We start from the raw sequence: 12,972 nt of genomic DNA on the forward strand, positions 1-12,972 counted from the left end.
CAGAAGACTCCACAAATAATGGGGCCCTTTCTCCAACTCAGGTCTTCTGAATCTCCCTTAAGTGCCCCCACTGAAATGCTGCCTCCACTGAACAAACAAGAACAGGCAAAGAAAGGTTGTCTTTTGTCTCCCATACTGTTCCATGTTCCTCGGATTTCCTTCCAGTGTGAAGCCCTGGGTGGCCCTCTAATGGTTAGAATCCAGTCTATGGTCCACAAATAATGACTTTTTTATTATTTAAATGATACTACTCTTAGCGATTTTTGAAATGCAAAACGATTGGCTCTGTTTATTGACAACTGGGCCACCTCTAACTCATGCTTCTATCCAGCCAAACTGGATTAATTTCAGTGCCCATGTGGATTATAGATGGCCCTGTCTCAGGTCCGCTGTCTGTGCTCTGCTCTCCTGCTGGACGCCCTCCCCTCACCCGCAAGTTCTTCCCTCCCCGTGACCCCGACCCTCAGATTCAGCACAGAGTCCCTACAGCTCTGACCATCATATCTGCAGGAGAAGACTTAAAGCAACAAGCCAGAGGACAGGCATGCTTTGGTTTTCAGATTACAAGCAGGCTCTGGTATTCTTTTAAAATACTGTCTTCAGTGTTAAGATTTTATGGAATCTTCAATTGGATAAATAAAAGGGACTCCAAAGAGTCTGCTTCATCTCAGTAAAATTCCAATGGTATTACAGATTCTGTTTGGAAAATGTTGATTCAGGGCAAAGCATTTATTAGTTCAGAAATGTGACACTGCAAATTTTGAACATCCTCCCTGGAGGACCTCTGATAGATCAAAGCATCTTATCTGGAGACACTGGCATGTCACTGCTCCATCCACTACTCACCAGTAAGAGAAGGTCAGGCTTCCCCAGCAGGGCCAGGGCTGTGGACAGCTTCCTCTTGGTCCCCCCACTGTAGGTGGCCACGGGTTTGTCCACATGCGCTTCTAGATGGAGACGCCTCACGAGGTCCCCAGCCACCTGGAGGAGAGGAGCTCTCTGTGAGGGCACCCCATTCACCAAGGGCCCCCCACCCCGGTACCTGTTTCTGGGCCCAGAGCCCTGCTTCCTCCTGCCCTGCCCACACCCACACTCAGCCCTGCTCATGAACACCCCCCCGCCATGACACAAGGATGCTCAGAATGAACAGGTAGAGCCCCCCTGGACAAAGCTGGGTTTTCTGAGCTTATGAGTTACGGAATTGATGGCCAGAACCCTGAGATCTTGGGCTCAGGGAGCAGCAAGGGCCAGCAGCAAGGGGTCCAGCGTGGGTCAGACACACCCCCATGCTGAGGTGAGCAATCACAGGTGAGCCAAACAAGGACAAAGATGGAGCTGATGGGGGTGAAACCCGAGGAGAGGAAGCTTCAGGGGACAGAGGAGCAAGGGGGAACCCTCAATATGCCAAGAAAGGAAGACTCTTCCCCAGAGAGTGCACACTCAGTTCAGTTTAGAGAGAAGAGTGGGTGTCCTGTTTATCTGCAACCACTGAGCACCCTCTAATCAGGTCCAGAGGATGCTGACCGCCTATCACCAGAGCACCTCCAGCCCCCTGGTACGTCAGGCAAGGTTACTGCTCCTCTTCCTCCTCCACCTTGCGGCCCATCACACATTTATACCTCCTGGAAGCCCCAGATCCTTTCCTTCCCTCCCAGCAGAAAATAACTCCCCGCCACCAGCTCAGCTGCTTCGCACTCTTTCTGTCTGATTACTGGCTGCACTGGTTCCTCTGGGAGCCAAGATGAAGAAACCTTTGTTTTCAACTATGCATGATTTTTACATGTTGTAAACAATTTTATTTAACTCTTGTGATCCTAGAAGTATTAATACAGATTTGTTTCTTTCAATATCATCATGTAACTGAACTGGTCAAGATCGCACCTCAATTCAAACATCAGAGAAGTGGGGAAACCTCTGTAGGACTCGGGATGAGCTAATAAGCGTGTATTCTAAATAATCCCATAGAGCACAGTTTTAAGCTCATACATACACTTTTTTTGGATAAATGTATAAAAGTTGGGATAGTAATAATAACAGTGGTAATTGCAATGATGAAATATTAAGAACTTCTAAAAAGATATGGATAATATTTAGGCCATCCAATAAAAACTCCTTAACATAAACTGGGGCTCCCCTGATAACTCAGACAGTAAAAAATCCACCTGCAATGCAGAAGATCTGGGTCAGGAAGATCCCCTGGAGAAGGGAATGGCTACCTAATCCAGTATTCTTTCCTGGAAAATCCCATGAATAGCGGAGCCTGGTGGGCTACAGTCCATGGGGTTGCAAAGAGTCAGACAGGACAGAACAAGCATCATTTTCACTTTTCAAGATAATCTGCTCTTTCACTTTATTGGTACAGCCTCAAAATGACCCAGAAAGAATTAAGAGTCTCTGGTCTCTTAACCATGACTGGTCTAGTTGTGAAACAGTATAAATCAAGGAGGTGAATACTTCAAGGCCCCAGAGATTCCTGAAGATGGTCTTAAATCCCCTGAGATCTGCCAAAAAATAATATCTCAAAGTCAGTAGTTTGTTCATCTTGGAAATAACATCGTTTTCCCAGATGGGTTTATAGGTACTATCCCTTTCCATAGCTCCATTAAGTATAATAATTTCAATTAACATAAAGTGCCTGTGTGCTAAGTCACTTCAGCTGTAGCCAACTCTTTGCAACCCCATGGACCACAGCCCACCAGGCACTTCTGTCCATGGGATTCTCCAGGCAAGATCACTGGAGTGGGTTGCCATGCACTCATCCAGGGGATCTTCCTGACTCATGGATCGAACTCGCATCTCTTATGTCTCCTGCATTGGTGAGTGGGTTCTTTACCACTAGCACCACCTAGGAAGCCCCTAACATAAAGCAAATGAATGAAGCAAAAAGTTGTTCAAACAAAACAAGCGATTCAAGACAGACAGAAGTATGAAAGGCAGTCCTGTGAGACGGAGGCAGAGATACGATGGCTGGAATCAGAGAAGTAAAGACTGTGGTGACTTTTCCCTCGGAGAGGGTCTTCCAAGAGAATAAAACCAGCCCCCAAGTAGACATTCACATAGAAAATGAAAGAAGGCAGCCAGGGAGGCTTCCTGGAAGAAGAGGCTCTGTCTGTGAACAGGAGGAAATTGGGAAGGCAGAGTCTGCTGGGAAGTTTACCCCTACTGGAAGGCAACACCAACAGCTGTGGGCAGAAAAGTGATGCACTGGGAAAATGACCTCAATGAAAGCTGATAAACAGAAAAGTGAAATAAGAGAATCATAAAAGCAGAGCCTGTTGCTATAGAAAAATGCACTGCAGGATAAGAGAACTTCTGAACAAACCTACCAAACTATTACTGACAATTTTTATGAAATCAGGAAACATGTGTCATGCTTTTCCAACTTCACAAAAGGTTAAGTATTGCAGCCTTCAAATTATGGACTGGTTAACCATAGCAAAGAATCCAGAGTATACAGGAATGGACATATTAGTCTGATCCACTTTCGGAATGTCATGTTTTCAGAAAAATAACTGAAATGGTCTAATAAGAAGTGTTTTGTTGCAGTCTATCCTGCACTTAGTACTCCTGTCAAAATAATGGCAAACGTAATGCCTTAGTCACTGCGGTTGCAAAATACCATCTAAACACCAAAATGTCAATAGTTACGGAACCTCTCTCCGCTACTAGGTATTTTCTTGCCATAAATTCTAGAAATTGTACTGCACTTAAGGCAAGAATTTGGGATTACTCACTTTTATCGCCTCAACCTCTAATCACCTTTAACACATAATGGCACTTCTATAAATATTATTTGAATCAAAATAAGTTGCCCAGAGATTCATACAACCATCCATTTGATTCCAAAGCCAAAATTTTTCCACGACCTTACATGTCAATAACCATATTGAAATGTTCCATGAGATTAAAAGATCAAAATGAAGCGTTAAGTAGAAAATGGGAGCAAAGGGCTTAAGGCAGAATGCCTTCCTTCTGATCCTCTATTTCCTTGTGGCCCCTGTCTCTCTTGCCTTATAATTTCTAGTTCCTTCTAAGAAAACTGGGACTAGAAGAAAATTTGGGGAGACAAGTGATATCTGTGGAGACGATAAGTAGAAAGATGCAGTAGGGTTTTTCCCTGAAAGCTGTTTGCCGGTATTAACAAAGAAGAGATGGCTAAGGGCCTACCTCATCTACTCCAGGGAAAACAAAAATACAGAAATCCCAGTCCCATCCCACTGGCAGTGTGGTTTGGTGTTTTGAATATGACTCTAACTCTGAAATTTTCTTACATGTGTCTCTAGCAATCCAGACCATGTTATAATCATTTTGTTATAACTTCACGTAAGTTTTTAAAAATTGGATTAACTGAATTCAGGCTCAGACAGGGATACAGTCCAAAACCATGCAGTGTGGACAATAGGGGGGAAAAAAGTTAAATGATTACATCAATCTGCTGAGCTAAATTCAAGCTGAATGAAGACAGCATCCTTTTCTTACCAAACTGAACTTTTGGAAGGTCACGGAAATGGGTGACACAACCATACATTGGAGACCCCAAGCTGGACAGGCCCAGGTGGGCTCTGATGGAGGACACTTGGGGGCGGACCTTCCCCGGAGCCAGAGGGGCTCTGCCTCCAGAATCACAGAAGACAGAAGGGCGGGTGTCGTGTGACAGTGGGGACAGGTGGAGAAGAGGGCCCAGTACAGCGCAGACACCAGGAGGGCATCCTATAGGACCTGGGAGTCCTGAAACCCAGCGCAGCTCCCTGGCAGAGGAGCCCTGACATAATCTCATGAGGTTTCCACTTCTTCAGCCACTCACGGGGTGCGGAAAATCAGACTGAGATATTCGGGGCACTGGAAACTCCGTCTGACCGACCAGCCACCCAAGTGTGCTGAGAACCCACACTCTGGAGCCAGTTTGTCTGCGCTAAAACAAACCACCCACATCCCAGCCACTGGTTTGGGCGGCTTCCTATCCTTTTGGTGTTCAGTCGCTAAGCCGTGTTCGACTCTTTGAGACCCCATGGACTGCAGCATACCAGGCTCCTCTGTCCCTCTATTTCCTAGACTTTGCTCAAATTTATGTCCGGTGAGTCAGTGATGCCATCTCAGCATCTCATCCCACCATTTCTGAAATGAGGAATATACCCTGCACAGCTCCAATGGTTGCTGTAAAACAGAACAGTGCCTTGCTCACAATAACCGAACCATTGTTTTTCTGCTCTTTTATCAAAATCCCTTCTGGTCACGTAGTGATGAGTGCATTGGAACAGACAAGCCTCTTCTATATTTCACATATTTCTAAAATTTACAGGAGAGGGAAATTTGTCATCAGGGGAGCTAATTCCTCTCGGAACACATGTGCTGACATCTTAGAAACCTCTGAGCAAGCAGCAATCCTGTCTGCAAAATCACTTGCCATTTCATGAAAGAAATGAAGCCAGTTCCTAATTGGCAACCATTAAGATAACTTTTCTCTGCGGAGGCGCTTAGCACAGTGAGCTTGTAAGACAGCTGAGGATCAGAAGCGATTGCTCTGGAAGTCAGGAAGCTTCACTGTCTTAACAAGAATGCTTTCAAAGGGCGTGCTTCCCCCTGGGACAACAGAGGAGCTAGCTTAGAGCACTCGCCAAGCATCCACCTCTCTAATCAGAAACCAGCCAGGGGAGCTGGCAGAGATGAACACCCATTAAAGGCTAAGCCAGCGACTAGCCCTGGATGTCAAGAGCTGCTTAAACTGTGGTGAGCAGGGTCCTTTGGGCGGACACGTGTCTTTGCCTTATTGAGATGGGAGGTGGGTGAGTGGACTAGCACCCCTCTAGGGACATGGAGAGATTGCATTCTGGTTTCACTTAGAGGCACAGAGCATAAATAAGAAAGGAAGGCTGTGGCACGGCATGGCAGCACAGAGAATGAATTTTCATGGGCCAGTGAAGGCGACGGCTGTGGGTTTGTCTCCTGGGAACCCCATGATTGCTCCATCTCCTGCAGAAGCTCATTGAAAATGCATCCCACACACCCCTTATTTCTGCTCCAACTTCAGAGTCTAGACAGGCAAGCAGCACCCCGCACCCTCCACAGTGAGGTGCAGAGGAGGTAAAACCACTCCCTGAGCACCTGTCGGTCTGAGGCTGCCCCCTGGCCTGAGCTGTCAGTCAAGACTGTCAGCTCCGCCTCGCTGGCCGCAGCTGGAAGCAGACAGAGGGCTGCTGCTTCTGGTTCTCTCAGGGGCACCCACTCCCTCAACCCCGGAAGGGAAGGGGGACTCTGTGGCTCCCCACACACATCAGCCCCCCTGGGCCCCCAGAAAGGAGATGCAGAACCCTCCAGAAAGGAGCCCAGGCATGTGCTGGCAGCCCGCCCAACAGGAAGTCATCCTTTCCATCCACCCACCAAATCCACACATGAGCTAAGTCCTTCTCTACAGGCCCTGGGGATCCAAATCTATGCTGTTTGCTCTTCAATATAAATTAACAGCCCACTAAAAGTAAAAGATGCTTGGTGGGGGAGGGGGTCCTATAGGAAACAAGACTGCAGATGGCTGTGGGCTTTCACTCCTACCCACAGCTTCTTCTCTGGGCAGGGACCTATTCTAAATATACATCATGAATGTAACACAGACATATTTGTGTTTACTGCAGTGTGACAATATTGGAAATTTATTTCAGGGACACTTCATCGGAAACTGCAGATCCTCATCACGGGGTGAGAGAGCTCGCCTGGGACCCGAGGTGTTGCCACGCACTCCTCAGCTGGTCCCTCCTTCCGGAAGCCCTAGGAGGCTCTTACCTTGGGGACGGACTGCTTTGGAATCCCATGGAGGCAGCAGTAGTAGCGCAGGTGCTCCCAGCCCGTCAGGAGCTCGTCCAGGGCGTCCTGCTGCGGACAGTAGCCAACGCGGATGCCGGCTGCACCAGCAAGAGACAGAGTCACGTCCTCTCTGCCAAGAGAAGCAGCAGCATACAGAAAATCTGCTTCCCAGACACACATCATCCGTTTCTTAAATCTGACTCATCAATCACAAGTCTGCTGCAGTTTGTGCTGTGTACTAAGTGCATGCTAAGTCACCTCAGGCATGCCCAATTCTGTGACCCTATGGACTCCCAGAGGACCCTCCAGGCTCCTCTGTCCACGGGATTCTCCAGGCAAGAATACTGGAGAGGGTTGCCAAGCCCTCCTCCAGGGGATCTTCCCGACCCAGGGATCAAACCCACATCCTTATGTCTTCTGCACTGACAGGCACGCTCTTTACCACTAGCACCACCTGGGAAGCCCTGTTGCAGTTTGTTTAATGCAATTAGTTAACTTAGTATAAATGGGTTCAATGAACTAGCAGTCCATGTGTGGGTAGGACAGACCTAGCTCTAACACCACAAATGCCCTGAATGTCAAAGAACAGGCATAAGGCATAGAGCTTCCCAGCCTCATCCGGCTGCACACGATGTTTTGTTTGTGACCTCCAAGAGTCTGTTTCCCCAGTCCTATAGAACTTCTGTAATCAAGTCCCACTGGACTCCAAAGTCAAATTCCCTAGGGGGTTGGCAACAATGGCTATTGCTCCATAAATGGCCACCACAGCTATTATTCCCCCAACCAAAACAACTTGTATGAACATCTAATAAATCCATGGTGAGGCTATCACTCAGTGTCAATTTTTTAAAAATCACTTTTATGATAGCAATAATATATATATCTGATTGAACATACAGAAAAATAGAGATCTAAAAGAAAAACTCATGGTCTCAGCCCTCAGTTAAGGTCTACCATTAATATTCTGTTAATTCTTTAAGTGTAGCAATGCTCCACAAGTACATGCTGAGGATTATACAAAATTGTACTTACTTAAAGGAAAAGAGCTCCTGTTTTATTCTTATTTTATTATTAATAGATATTCATCATGGACATTTTTACACTACTCAAATGTGATCACATTTAACATGAAACACTGACATCTTTCTATGCATTTTTACATAGATAAATCATAAAGTCTATAAATTTTCCTGAGAACACTTCAGAAAAGAAAATTTATAGCTTCAAAATGAAACGTTATGTAAAGAAAAACTTGCTGAGAAATCATGACCACTACAGAAGTTATTATGAGCATCTTTCATTAAAAAAAAATGTGAATCTAGTCATTCAATGACTAAAAAAGCAAAATGGCTGTCTGAGGAGGCCTTACAAATAGCTGTGATAAGAAGAGAAGCCAAAAGCAAAGGAGAAAAGGAAAGATATTCCCATTTGAATGCAGAGTTCCAAAGAATAGCAAGGAGAGATAAGAAAGCCTTCCTCAGTGATCAGTGCAAAGAAATAGAGGAAAACAACAGAATGGGAAAGACTAGAGATCTCTTTAAGAAAGTTAGAGATACCAAGGGAGCATTTCATGCAAAGATGGGCTCAATAAAGGACAGAAATGGTATGGACCTAACAAAAGCAGAAGATATTAAGAAGAGGTGGCAAGAATACACAGAAGAACCATACAAAAAAGATCTTCATGACCCAGATAATCACAATTATGTGACCACTCACCTGCAGCCAGACATCCTGGAATGTGAAGTCAAGTGGGCCTTAGGAAGGATCACTACGAACAAAGCTAGTGAAGGAGATGAAATGCAAGTTGAGTTATTTCTAATCCTAGAAGATGATGCTGTGAAAGTGCTGCACTCAATATGCCAGCAAATTTGGACAACTCAGCAGTGGCCACAGGACTGGAAAAGGTCAGTTTTCATTCCAATCCCAAAGAAAGGCAATGCCAAAGAATGCTCAAACTACCGCACTATTGCAGTCATCTCATACGCTAGTAAAGTACTGCTCAAAATTCTCCAAGCCAGGCTTCAGCAATACGTGAACCGTGAACTTCCAAGCTGGTTTTAGAAAAGGCAGAGGAACCAGAGATCAAATCGCCAACATCCGCTGGCTCATCAAAAAAGCAAGAGAGTTCCAGAAAAACATCTATATCTGCTTTACCTATTATGCCAATGCCTTTGACTACTGTGGAAAATTCTGAAATGAATGGGAATAGGCAGACCACTTGATCTTCCTCTTGAGAAATCTGTATGCAGGTCAGGAAGCAAGTTAGAACTGGACATGGAACAACAGACTGGTTCAAAATAGAAAAAAGAGTACGTCAAGGCTGCATATTGTCACCCTGCTTATTTAACTTATATGCAGAGTACATCATGAGAAACACTGGGCTGTAGGAAGCACAAGCTGGAATCAAGATTGCTGGGAGAAATATCAATAACCTCAGATACGCAGATGACACCACCCTTATGGCAGAGTAAAGAAGAACTAAGAGCCTCTTGATGAAAGTTAAGAAGGAGAGCGAAAAAGTTGGCTTAAATCTCAACATTCAGAAATCAAAGATCATGGCATCCAGTCCCATCACTTCATGGCAAATAGATAGAGGAACAGTGGAAACAGTGACTGGTTTTATTTCAGGGGGCTCCAAAATCACTGCAGATGGTGACTGCAGGCATGAAATAAAAGATGCCTACTGCTTGGAAGGAAAGTTATGACCAATCTAGACAGCATATTAAAAAGCAGAGACATTACTTTGACAACAAAGGTCCGTCTAGTCAAGGCTATGGTTTTTCCAGTGGTCATGTATGGATGTGAGAGTTGGACTATAAAGAAAGTTGAATGCAAAATAATTGATGCTTTTGAACTGTGGTATTGGAGAAGACTCTTGAGAATCCCTTGGACTGCAAGGAGATTCAACCAGTCCATTCTAAAGGAGATCAGTCCTGGGTGTTCATTGGAAGGATGGATGTTGAAGCTGCAACTCCAATACTTTGGCCATCTGATGCGAAGAACTGACTCTTTGGAAAAGGCCCTGATGCTGGGAAAGATTGAAAGCAAGAAAAGAAGGGAGTGACAGAGGATGAGATAATGGATGGCATCACTGACTCAATGGACATGAGTTTGAGTAAACTCCGGGAGTGAGTAATGGACAGGGAGGCCTGGCATGTTCCAGTCCATGGGGTCACAAAGAGTCGGACATGACTCTTTGCAGCAACTGAACTCTTTGAGCAACTGAAGTGAAATGACTGAATGTTTTAATCTGTATTTAAGTGGTACAAGTACCTGGTAATAAGTAAACAATGCAAGAAAATTTGGTTTTGAGTAAAATTTTGTGTAAAATTTTATGTTTCCCATTTCATTTTGCTTTTGTTCCTAACCTTGTAAGCATTAATCCATCAAACAGTTTTTCCCTAAATTTCAAATAGCAAAAGTTTATTTCAGCCTGATTTTTGCTACTCTTTAGAAAATATGTTCATCTGTTCAATCACTCTTAGGAACTTTCTTTATCAGTGTATTTAAGAGATTTCACAAGACATATAGTAGTGTGCATCTTTTTCAACAAATTTACTAGCATATTAGAATTTTTTATTTCAATATGCAACATCAGGTTTTATTTTGAACCACTGCCTCTGGAAAAATTTCACTCAAAAACATTTTTCTATCCTCTTTTTTATTTTTCAGGGTGGTAAAAGACATAATACAAAACTTATCATTTTAGCCATTTTACATTTTAAGTATAAAATTTACTGGAATATTAAAAGCATTCTATGCAATCATCATTACTACTAACATCTAGTTCTAGAAATTTCCAATATCCTCAAAGGTAACCTCATAATTCTTGGTATATTTAGAATAAAAGAAAACAGAAACCTTAATCAGTTAGTCGAGGTGGCTCAGACAGTAAAAAAATCTGTCTGCAATGTGGGAGACCCGGCTCGATCCGAGTTGGAAAGATCCCCTGGAGAAGGGAATGGCTACTCACTCCAGTATTCTTGCCTGGAGAATCCCATGGAGAGAGGAGCTTGGCAGGCTACAATCCATGGGGTCACAGAATCAGATATGACTAAGCGACTAACATACACAGGAGACCAGCAGGGGGCGCTCTCAAGCCCTGTGACACCGGCATAGCCCACAGGGAGAAGACTTCCTCGCTTCCCACCTGGACTCAGCCAATGGAAAGTCAGCAGTAGGCTCCTTGTTACTGCCCCACCCACCCTCCCTTCCACTCTATAAAGGCTTTCTTTTTTGCATCTTCACAGGGAGACTTGCCAATGCATTGCCATGCTTGCAGACCCCAAATTATAAGTTCTTTGATGATCCCCAAAACCCACCCTTGCTGGAAAAATAATCAGCAGTCTATTTGTTTTAGATGAACATGCATGTATGAGTCATGCCTCATTTCCCTGTCCCTCCAGCCCCCCACCTTCTTTTTTAATCACCACTTTCCATTTTGTAGATGTTAAAACTAAACCCTGCAAGGCACCGCTGCCTTGAACTGACTACAGAACCAGTTCTAACACCTTTACGTGGCCCATACAAGTCTGCCATTGTTTTCATTCTTTAACACTTTCACACAAAGATAAAATGACAATATAAAAAAGGAAGGGGGAGGTTATTACTTTTTTAACTAATAGGTTTAATTTTTAGAATGGTTGAGGTTTATGGGAAAGTGGGATAGAAAGTACAGGAGGATGAAGGAGGTCACCTAGAATCACCCCCCTCCCATCATTATCTTCATTGCTGTGGCACATTGGTTAAAACTGACTGATATTCCTGTTAACAAATGCCCACAGTCCACACTGGGGTTTGCATTTTGCATTGAGCATGCTGTGGGTTTTGTCAGAGTCATGACGTCAGCTACCCACAGAAGCACCCGGGTCAGTCTCACTGCCCTAAAGTCTCTGCACTCGGCCTGTTCACCCCTCCCTCCCTCTTCCCTGGAAACCACTGATCTTTTATTGTCTCCATAGCTCTGACTCTTACAGATCACTATATAGTTGAAATTACATCAAAATATAGTCCTTCCAGATGGGCTTGTTTTACTTAGTAATATGCATTTAAGTTTCTTCCATATCTTTTCATAGCTTAATACTGAACTGTACTCCTAAAAATTGTCACGATGGTGAAGTTTATGCTCTGCGTGTTTTACAACAAAGTTTTAAAAGATATAGTATGCAAATGGTATCCGAAAGCATTTTGGAGTGGCTATACTAGTATCAGACCAAAGAAATTGTAGTATAAAACTTGACAGACACACAGAAAAACACATAATAATAAAAGCATCAATTCCTTGGGAAAACATAACAAATATTAACATGTTTTTACCTTAGAACAGAGCCCCAGAATACATGAGGAAAAACTGAAAGAAGAATAAACAATTTAACAATAAAAGTTGGAATCTTTAGTATATCACATCTGATAATGGATAGAAAAATCAGACAGAAAAATCAAGAAGGAAACAGAGAACCTGAACAACACTATAACCAACTGAACTGAGAGACGTTTATAGAATTCCTCACCCACAACAGCAGATGGACGTTCCTTTCTGATGCTCCGAAAACATTGTCAAGATAGAATATTTGTGAGCTTATGAAAAAAATACCAATAAATTTTAAAGGATTGAAATCATGGAATATATGCTTTCTGACTACAATAGAATGAAATTAGAAATAAAGAAGGAAATTTGAGAGGACCACAAATATATAAAATTTAAGTTACATGCTCCCAAGAAAACGATATGCCAAAGAAAGAACTTTATGCCAAATAAATAAAACTATAAAATATTATGAGATGACTAAAATAAATATAAAACATATAAACATTTATGAGATTCATCTAAAGGAGTACATATAGGGAAAGAAACAGTTGTAATATAATTAATTAATTATATTTATAATTAATTATAAATTAATTATAAATTAATATTAATATAAATATTAAAGAAAGTCAAAAAATAAAAATAAAAAAATTTTAAAAATTAAAAAAAAAGAAAGTCAATTTCAAAACAATAACCTAACATTCCCAATAAGAAATTAGAAAAATTACAGTAAGCTAAGTCTTAAGCAATCTGAAAGGAAAAAATAAAATCACAACAAAAATGAAAATGAAAGAAAATATGAAAAATAATAGGGAAAATCAACAAAGCAAAATGTTGGTTCTTTGATAAAATACAACAGGATTCACAGG

The 12,972-nt window shown here is 42.9% G+C and overlaps 1 protein-coding gene across 1 annotated transcript in view; it reads right to left on the reverse strand.

Moving 5' to 3' along the window:
- ABCA13 (ATP binding cassette subfamily A member 13) overlaps positions 1-12,972 on the reverse strand; it is a 366,717-nt gene that overhangs the window by 34,477 nt on the left and 319,268 nt on the right. Inside the window, exons 59-60 of the mRNA XM_065938900.1 lie at positions 6,775-6,925; positions 847-981 (exon numbers count right to left, since the gene is read on the reverse strand). Of these exons, the coding sequence (XP_065794972.1) occupies positions 847-981; positions 6,775-6,925 (286 nt within the window). The remainder of the gene's footprint in view (positions 1-846; positions 982-6,774; positions 6,926-12,972) is intronic.

The sequence above is a fragment of the Muntiacus reevesi genome, chromosome 6 (genome assembly GCF_963930625.1).
Source record: "Muntiacus reevesi chromosome 6, mMunRee1.1, whole genome shotgun sequence".
NCBI classification, from domain to species: Eukaryota; Metazoa; Chordata; class Mammalia; order Artiodactyla; family Cervidae; genus Muntiacus; species Muntiacus reevesi.